Raw genomic sequence first — 10,076 nt, forward strand, 5'->3', positions numbered from 1 at the left:
AATAAAAAGCAGGGAGCTATTCACAAACACATCCCCCTTAGCACCTTAAGGACATGGTGAGCCCCTCCCCACCCAGGTGTGCTGACAGAGCACAGTGAGACTCTGTTGCTTCCCCAAGAAATAAGCACCAGTGCCCATGCCTTATTGATGATAGTAGGGTAGGGGCAGGTCTGCAAGGAGTGGAGGTCTGCGAGCACAGACAAGAACCCTCAGGGTGGGTCACCTGTACATCCCAGAGGTACATCTGCCTTAGAGGTACACTCATGCCCATCCACATACAACCAAGGAGGCAGGGCTAGGCAAAACACAGAGCGAAGGGCAGGTTTGACTGGCAGCATGGCCCCTGGAGGATCCAGATGAATCAAGGAGAAAGGAAAGGAGCAGCTCAGGGCCCTTCCCCAGCCAAGTTCACATGAGCTGGTCTGTTCGCCGTGGAAAATGGAAGACGCTACTTTTGAGGTAAAATGTCTTTGTGATGGTCTGGGTCCTGGCATACTCTGGTATCGTGAAGTTCCTCATGGCATCCCCTGGAACACAGTAGAGGCCTGAGTGACAGGGGGTCATCATCCTCCTGCCAGCACCACCCCACCCAAAGGGCTGGGGGCTAGCAGAGATATACTGTAGCAACTGTTAGACTAGGAATAGTCACTGCCTTCTTTTGCCCCCTCACCCCTACCCCAGGCCTCCCTGTGATCCAGTAACTAAAGGCTAATACCTAGGATAGCATGGGAACCCCAAGACCCTGCTTTGGCACCATGACCAGGATTTGCCCTGATGGGCAACACTAATGTCATTCCAGTTGTTAACTATTTGGACCCCTCTCCTCCTTCCAACCCTTCATCACATTTCTCCCATTATCAGGGGTACCCCACTCATCCCAGTGCTCCATAGTAAAATCTTTCTGGTCTGATCCAAGGCCAAATTGGCTCCCAAATACCTGTAATCTGTAAATTCTGCTTATCGAGTCAACAATAATACCAACTATCATTTATTCAGCACTTACTATATGCCAGGCACTAAACTGTCACTTTATATGTATGAAAGGGTATTTGTAGCTGATCTAGTTGGGGCTCAGACAATGCCTTCAACTCCTCTTCTCTGTGTCTGTTTGCATCTACTGGGTTGATGTAGTTCCTAAGTATAACTGTGGTGGGAAGGGGAGAAGTAGTCAACAGGTCTGTTATCTGTTCCCCAACTCTTCCTGAACTGAATTTGGGTTTGGGGTGTGAGACCAGAGGCTTACAGAATGTTCCAGTGATTCTGGCAGCAACTGCAGGCTTAAGCAAATCCACTATGGAGGAAAACAGTCTCCCTGTCTTTGCCTAGAAAATGACACTGCCTTAGTACCCAGGAAGCATCCAGGATCAGTCCTTCTGGTGTGGGTATTGGCATTCCAGTGATTGGGTTGCTAGGTAAAATACAGGATGCCCAGTTACATTTGAAATGCAAATAGTCAGTGACTAGGGAGACTGAGGCAGGAGGACCATAAGTTTGAGGCCAGCCTCAGGAACATAGTGAGAACTTGCCTGAAAATAAAAAATAAAGAAGGGCTAGAATGTGGCAGAGCTCCCCTAAATTCAATCCCCAGTATGAAAAAGCAAAGATATGCAGATAAACATGACTAAATTTTTATTATAGGCATCATGCAGTATTTAAGATATACCTGCACTAAAAAGTCTCAGCTATCTGAAATTCAGATAAGACTAGGCATCCTGCATTTTTATTTGCTAGATCTGGTGAACTTTGACTGGCATTGGCTTCACAGGCTGTGGATATGGAACCAGGGACTAGAGCAGAAGAGAAAGACGCTGCACAACACCTAAACAGAGACTTACTCTGTGAAAGCAGGCAGTCAGGTCCTTCCTCCAGAAATCCTGTGCAGTACATCCTACCCAGGACTCAGTTTCTATGTCCTGTCCCCAGAAAATTGTCTACCAAGGCAGTGCCCTTAGCCACGATTCCTTCATCCTCAGTTAACTCCTCTTAACAGCTTTAGACACTCCAAGTATGGTCTCCAAACCAATAGTAGCAACAACATCTGAGAGCTTATTAGAAATGCAGAATCTTCTTCCGTGGCCTCTCCAACCCACTTACTGGGTCAGAACCTGCATGGATTTAACTGCACTGATTTAACAAGACTGCACTGATTCTCATGCATAGTAAAGATTGAAAAGCACTGCTTTGCAGCGTGGACCACACTGCCTGACCTACAGTGTGTGTTTGTGGCCTTCAGGGACTGCTCCATCTTGCTCTCTGACATATTCTCAGGGACAAAACTTCCTGACACATACTCAGTAAACATTTGTTGAATGAAAGAATAAATGAAATGGAAGTCAAATCAAAGTCTCCTAATTTCAAACGGAGTCACTCTTCAGAGCTGGTTTTGAGGCAGAGCTGGCATTCATTATTTCCAACTCTTCCTCTACAGCTTGTTTCAAATGAAGGATCATTTATTGATCCCACTGCACAGGGGTCTTTTGAGGATAATTCCTATTCCAGGTGCTCTCCCCTACCTGCCCCATTTTTCCAAAAACTCTATAATATAGGAAGGCAGGTACTAGCTTATTCCTATTTTATAGACGTGGGAACTGAGGCCCAGAGAAGTTAAGGTTCTTGCCTGAAGATCACACAACCAAAAAAGGGAGAACCAGGGTTTGAATTCATATCCTCTGACTCCAAATGAAGTCCTCATTCTCTAGTCCATGTTCATTCATTTGTTCATTCATCACACAGTCACTGAGGACCAGTCCCAAGTCTGGGAGCTGAGGGAGCATTCATAAAGTTAACTAAGCAAGGAACGGTGGTGCAGTTGGTCTGGTGCTTCTGTAGACTCACATAGCTGCAGAAGCACAAAGGTGGGCTCAAAAAATCTGCCTGGGCTCTCAGAAGACTTCTCAGAGGTGATGGTGTGAAATCTGGCCAGGTAGAGGGAGGGGCAGGAGGAGCATTCCAGGTGGAGAGGCCAGGATGTACACATGTGCAACGTGAGAAGGCAGATATGGTGAGCCAGTTCCATGTGCCAGGAGAAAAGGGTAATGAAAGAAGAGACTGGGGAAGGAGGCTGGGCCTCCTTGCCAAAGGCATGAAATGGCAAGAGAATAGTGCCCTTACCCACATGCCAGCCATACTCCCAAGATGACAGGATCTTGTACCGGAACTTCTCCTCTGGTATCTGCCGATGCCGCTCCTGGAGGTAACGGGCCCGGCCTTGGCCATCATGAGAGACACCTTCAAAGAGCAGCTTCAGGGTGCTTGAGGGGACCTGCCTCATTGTTAAGTCCTCTGGCCTGCTGTGGCCTGCTGGGCCCTGAGTGGCTCCTCTAGCCTTCCTTATTCTGATTCCCTTGGGTGTAGGGACCTGGATGCCTACTGCACTGGATAACTGGTTCTGGACCCCTTGGACCTCTGGATGTCCCACCTGTACCTCCTTGCTGACAAGGGAGCTGGTGGCAGGCACCTGGCCAACTTCCAGGGCTGACTTGAATGGAGCCTGCTGGAGCTGCTTCTTGGCCCTGGTCCCCTCTTTCAGGAACTTGTGACCATAGTGGATATTCCAGGCAACCCGGGTGGCAGTCTCCTTTTGGATGCGCTCTTGCCAGAAAGCCTGGCTCTGGGAGGTAAACAGTTCCCCCATGGCTGGGGAGGGTCAGGGAGGGAAGAAAGAGAAGATTCTTCCCATAGCTCTGTGGCCTGTGTTTGGGTAACTGGTGTCTGTCTCCTAGGAAACGTGCAGCCAATGAGGGCTGGGTTGACAAGGCCCCATTGGAGAGGAGGGGCTGGGCTGGTGAGGGGACTCTGGCCACCCACAGGCAGAAGCACAGAGCAGGCTGGAAAAAGGAGCATAGCCTGGCCACACACACACAGACACACACACACACACATGTATCCCTCCCGCAGGGTGTCTGGCAGGGTCTTCCCCAGAGGGTCTCCAGTCTAGTCCTTCACCCTCATGACCAGAGTCCCCAGGTGGTAGATGAGGACCCAGGGCCTCTATTTCTGCAGCAAACGCTGATGTACATCTACTATGCAGCAGGCACCCAAGGGAAGCTCAAATGCCACCTGCCAGGAACTTCTAGATACATGGCAACTCTGCAGCTCAGCTCCTACAGAGTTCTGCCACTTGCTAGCCCAGTAGACTCAGTATACAGGGGAACGATAGTGGGAACTTCCCTTGGTATTGGGAGAATGATGTGACAGTGTTATACAGCTCTCCACCAACACTGGCTGCAGTTTAACAAGCACCCATCGGGTACCAGTTGCCTTCAACCATCACTTTGTTGCTAGAGCGACCATGGCTCCTTCCAGATAGGGAAATTAATGTGTGGAGAAATGCTATGATGTCCCAGTGCCCGCTGTTGGTCTGAGGAGGGAGTCACCCATTCTGTGCCAGGCCCCAGGCTGTGCCAGGCAGGCCCCAGTGATTTGCAAACAGGTTAACATCACTTTCCCCCACAAAGAAAATTGAGGCTCAACAATGTTAAGTGGTTGCCTTGGGATCAACACCAAAACCCAAGCCTGTATGTTATAGACACAAAACTCCTGTGGACTGTGACAAGCACAGAGGGCAAAGGGAGGGTAGGGCAAAAAAGGGCTCACCAGATGCCCAGCTACGCCCTGAAGTCAGCCGTTGGATCCTCACACCCTCTGTCTCCCTGACCAGGGCCCTCCCAAGAGCACCGGTGAGAAGGAGGCTACCCACAATGCTCCAGGACCACTGTCTTTCCACTCTGGGGGTGAGGGGGGCTATCATTTATTCCTTTGACAAACTCATTTGCTCTCAACTCTGCTGGGTACTGAGTCAGATCCAAAAAGCACATGAGGAGAGGCAGAGGTTTCACAGTTCAGAAGGAGGAACAGAGTCATTATTAACAAGGTGTATGAGGAGGGTAGGTGGAGGGGAGGGGAGGTGACCTTTGACAGAAACCTGAACTGTGAACCTGGGTTAGCCAGGCAGTCAGGGAGGAAAGACTGGGCTCCAGAGTCTGAAAAGCAAGCCACGCACAGTTGCAGACCCCCTGTGGGGAGATGGCTGGGAGGGAGATTGGGAAAACTGGAGAGATGAAGCATAGACTAAGTGCGACTGTCTTAGTTGAGCATCCATGGTGATCACTGACAGACCACTAGCGTCCTGGCTTCCTGACCAGAGTACATATTCCACTCATCCTTTCCTGAGGGCCTACTCTGTGTCAGGAGCTACAAACTAACAAACAAAACGCCCTGCCCTATGGAGCTGGTGCTTCCAGGCCCTGTCTTGTCCAGCACCTTATCTACCTCTAGGGCATGTCGGGGGTACTGCCTAGCACATAGTAGGTGCCCAGAATATGCTCAAGGAAAAGATGAATAGGCACACTGGCCTGTTGTAGGCACAGGTGGGGTGAGGAAGGGAGGGAAGTATCAGGAGTTGCAGGGCCAAAGGTGGCAGGACTCTGGGGTCAAACCATCAGGGGGTGGGGTATGATCCTAGAACTCCAGGAAGCCTCTCCACTCTCTGCTGGGTGTGTTCTTGTTTATTCATTCAATAAAATTCATTTGTTCTTGACCCTGTGCCAGGCACTGAGCCAAAGGTAGAAGAGGACAGGCAGAGCACAGGCCGCCCCCATCCCTGGGCTGGTATGTCTGGGCGTCCCGAATACAGAGAGGTAGAGGCGGGTGCCCCCTTCATGGGACCTCAGAGACCCCATCCCTTCCCCATCCCAAGGACTGCTCTCAGGCAGTCTAAGGGGATCCCTGAGGCCAGGATCATCCTGGTAGGCATGGTAGACAACTCCTGCAAAGGCTAGACGATTTGGGGAGGTGCAGAAAAGTGTCCTCAAAGTGCTGTCTTCCAGTGGGCCCGAGGACAGCAGAGGGCCCAGTAGAATTGCTTCCCTGAGTTTGGGAGCAGAGTAAACTTCATGGCCTCTTTCCTAAACTGAGGTTTGACCAATTCAGGAATTGACCTGTGTGAACTTGGGCATGCTCCTCTGTTAAAAACAAAAACAAAAATAGGATAATGAGTGGCAGAGTCTAGCATTGAAGCCAATCTGGGAAGTTGGAGACTGCCCCGTTAATCTGCCTGAATCACTCCACTTGGTCCCTCCCCCTGCCCACCTGCTTCTCACCTTTTGGCCATCTCGCCAGCATCTCCTGGGCCTAGTCCCATAGGCAGGAAGAAGAGGGACAGGGGGAAAGAGAGCAGGAGAACACAGGAGACTTTAGTCTATAAAAAGGGGCAGGGCTCTCTCACTTCTTGGGATACCAGAATACCAGCCATGGCCCATTCTCTTTCCTGGGAGAAGTCTGTATTACTACCTTTAAATAAAACCTGCTTTATATGCTTGCCTTGGTGTGCTTCTCTGGTGTGATACTTCAACATTTGAGGAAGCAGAACTCGTCACTGAGGCGGCATCACCATTTGTGTTAGTTGTGATAATTTTCTTACTTGGGAAAATGAACTTGTGAAGGTCTGTCTCTGGTCTAGGCCTATACTAAGGGAAAAGGGTGGCTGAAACTAAAAAGACAAGGGTTGTGCGCTGGGGCCTTCCTAAGTACATCTGACTCAGCCAATTTCCCTCCTGCAGCTGTGGTCACTCTCCCAGGCCACTGACATCCCAGCTCAGAGTCCTGTGGTTGGCCCATCCCAACCACTGCCACTGACAAACAATTATAGTCACCTTACACCAATAACATTTTGTGAGCCCTCATATGCAGTGGACACTGAGATGTGCTCTCTATACAGATTTTGTAGTTTAATACTCCGAATATTCTTTGGGATGAGTCCCACCACCCCATTTCATTGGAAAGAAAACCGAGGCACAGTTTTCTATGAGGGTAGTGACCTGCCTAAGGTCACGGCAGAGCCAGAAATGGGAATCCCTGGCCTGTACTCATACCCTCTGTGCTAAATAGCTTCCCTGCTAGCCAGCACCTTTCCCCTCAATGGGGACCCCTTCCATTCCATTTTGGGATCACTCAGACAGCCACTCTCCTGTCAGTTCTGGATTGACGGTTTGCCCAGGTCAGCTGGGGGTGTGGAGGGGAGGTGTAGATCTGATCTTAGAAAGGAAGGTTCCTCCTTGCAAGCACAGGGCCCTGGGTTCGCTCCCCAGCACCGCAAAAAAAAAAAAAAAAAAAAAAAAAAAAAGAAAGAAAGGAAGGAAGGTTCCTGCTGGGCATGGTAGTACACACCTATAATCCCAGCGGCTTGGGAGGCTGAGGCAGGAGGATTGTGAATTCAAAGCCAGCTTCAGCAAAAGTCAAGTGCTAAGCAACTCAGTGAAACCCTGTCTCTAAATAAAATACAAAATAGGGCTGGGGATGTGGCTCAGGGGTCAAGTGTCCCTGAGTTCAATCCTGGGCACACTCCCCTCCCCACCAAAAAAAAAAAAAAAATAAGGTTCCTGTATGTTCCCATTATTCAGAGGAGGGCACTGAGGCAGAGAGGGTATTTCCTAAGAGGTCTCAGCTGGAAAACAGCAGAGCTGGGATTGGAATCTAGACTTGAGCTGTAGCATCTGACACACCACTTGCTGAGGGCTTCTCAACACGGTTATCCTGCTCCTGTTAAAGTGGCTGCTTGTGGCTCTGTCTGAAGCCTGACTTTTCCAGGGCCTGGTGCCTCTGCCAAGGCTTCCTTCTCCTCTGAGAACATCCTGCTAGGGTTCAGCACCAGCTTTGCCCTAAGAATGTCTGCTGCCTAGAAGCAAGTGCAGCCCCAAGCCAGGGGAAGGGTCCTGGTGCCTTGGGAAGGTGGTCAGGGCAGAGGGGAAAGGGCAGGCAATAAAAGGCCCGCAGAGTCTTTGTCCTGGGGAGATAAGCAAGTCCGAAGCTTGAAACACCCTGGGATATGTGTCACAAGTCAGGCTCCTAAATTTCCCCTCTGCGGCCTGCCTTTGAGAACACTTGAGGAAAAAGGATATGAGGGATGGGTCCCCCTAAATTCCACACACATGAGCTGTCCCCGTGGGCTTGGGGACCCAAAGCCACAGAACACAGAAGGATTCCTTTGTTTTTGGGAAAAAAAAAAAAAAAAAAAAAAAAAAAAATCCCTCCCACCATGTGTTTGGGCAGCATCCTTAGGACAAAGCCAGAGAAGAAAAATTGAATCCAGGGAAGCCTGGTGCCTTTACTCCCTCCAATGTGGTATTTATGAGAAGGAAAAAAAAAAAAAAAAAAAAAAGAAAGAAAGAAAAAGAAAAAAAACTAAGGTATATTTCTGAGAAAAATTTCATTAGTGAAATAATCTGATTACATCCCCTAATTCCTGCCAAGTTATAGAGATTTGAAAAGACTTCATTCCTTTCCTGACCCTACTGGATGAGATGAGGCCAAGTGCCAAAGTTAAAATACATCACTATTAATGATCTTCCTCATTTTAAAGACAAACCTGAGCCAGGCCTGGTGGTGCACACCTGTGATCCCAGCAACGCAGGAGGCTGAGGCAGAAGGATTGCAAGTTTGAAAGCCTACACAATTTAGCGAGGCTGTCTAAAAATAAAAACATTAAAAGGGCTGGGGATGTAGCTCGGTGGTAGAGCACTCCTGAGTTCAATTCCTAGTACCAAAAATAAATAATGAATACAAACTTGAGGACTTTGGCAAGAGTCGAGCCCTCATTTTGCCATCAACCTTTATTCTAATTTTCAGGGTGAGCAATTTTCAAGGGACATTAAGTCCCTATGAACTCAACTCATTTTACACCAAACTCATCAGAATGTGGCTTCCAGAGCCTCTTTGAAGTCCTAGCGCTAGACCTGTGGTCAAGGCCCCATGTGTTTACAAGTGCATTAGAAGCAAAGACATGGTAATAAAACATTTCCTTTCTGGCGGCAGTTGGTGGGGGCTGCCCTGGGTCTCAAAGTGAACCCTGATGAGGAAGAGGTGGGCATCCATGCATGACAGGCAGGGCCTCTTCCGTGCTGAGAATTGATCTCCGCAAAGCAACTGCTAGTTGCTATCTGCTTAACCTCCACCAGATGCTGAAGAGTGACAGTCCTATCAGTTCCTGCTAGGAATGGGGCAAAGTCAACTAGTGAAAGTGGGAAAGGACCTGGCACCTGGCCTGTTCAGGGATCAAGTTCCAAAGTTTTCAAGGTGTTTCCAAGGTTTCCATGGCAGCCAAGCCCAGGTGCAGATAAGAGCTGCCCTCTGGTTCTGGCCATTGACCAGTAAAGAGGTGTGCAGATCTCTGCCCTGAGATATCTTTGGTGTAATTTTTTTTTTTTTTTTTTTTTTTGCAGTGCTGGGGATTGAACCCAGGGCCTTGTGCTTGCAAGGCAAGCACTCTACCAATTGAGCTATATCCCTAGCCCTTGGTGTAATTTTTATAGTGGAAATGTGCTCCAGGGTAATGCCATCATTGGCCCCATGTAGGGGCCACCAGGTACAGTCCTGATACTAACAAGGAGCATCACCTACAGCAGGTGTTGGTCACAGCAGTGGGAGACTGTTCCCTTACAGCTCCCAGTGGGATTTCATTTGATCCTCACCACCACTCAGGAGGCATGCTCAGAGGAGTGAGGTGACTTCTCCAAGGTCACAGAGCCAGTGAATTGTGGAGCCAGTATTTAAACTCTGGGATACCAATGCCAACGTCCATGCTGTTAACCTACAAATGCTGCCTCCCCCAAATGCTCAGTCAGGCTTTGGAAAGGTGAGAAGTCGATGGCTGTGCCCCTGAGTTCCTCGGTAGGCAGAGCCAGCAAAACGTCACAGCAGAGCCTCAGTGGACTAACCACAGCCCACAGCCCTACTTGGGCTAAGAGCCCAGGCCAGTCCTTCATGGTGCAGACCACAGATAAGGGTGTTCCTTCCCTCCATCTTTTTCCTCCACCCCTCAGAGGTAAACAAACCGTCATTCTGATTCACAGCTGGATGTCAGAAGAAACATAGGAAGGATCCAGTCTCCTGCCCCAACACTGGAGGGTCAGGGACACAGCAGGGACTTTCAGCCACAGCAGTGTCAAACAACAGGGGCAAAGCTCCTACTTGGAGTCAAAAAGGCCAGGTTCTAACCCCAAGTAAGCTGAGTCTGAAAACTTGGTGTGCAAACTGCATACAATAGCATTGTCAATGGTGACCCCAGGATTGCTAGGAGT

General features: G+C 49.4%; 1 protein-coding gene across 1 annotated transcript; it reads right to left on the reverse strand.

Moving 5' to 3' along the window:
- LOC124967835 (protein ATP6V1FNB) lies at positions 1-3,690 on the reverse strand. Its single transcript, XM_047530197.1, has 2 exons — positions 3,112-3,690; positions 1-527 (listed from the first exon to the last, which is right to left on the reverse strand). The coding sequence occupies exons 1-2, from the start codon at positions 3,632-3,634 to the stop codon at positions 409-411; spliced, it is 642 nt and encodes a 213-aa protein (XP_047386153.1). The 5' UTR covers positions 3,635-3,690; the 3' UTR covers positions 1-408.
- Positions 3,691-10,076: the final 6,386 nt, after the last annotated feature.

This window comes from Sciurus carolinensis, chromosome 17 (assembly GCF_902686445.1).
Source record: "Sciurus carolinensis chromosome 17, mSciCar1.2, whole genome shotgun sequence".
Lineage (NCBI taxonomy): Eukaryota > Metazoa > Chordata > Mammalia > Rodentia > Sciuridae > Sciurus > Sciurus carolinensis.

Coding starts and splice junctions, on each gene's coding strand:
- LOC124967835 (XM_047530197.1), bottom strand. CDS start 3,634: ATGGGGGAACTGTTTACCTCCCAGAGCCAGGCTTTCTGGCAAGAGCGC. Junction 528..3,111: donor GGAGTATGGCTGGCATGTGG/GTAAGGGCACTA, acceptor ACTGTGTTCCAG/GGGATGCCATGAGGAACTTC.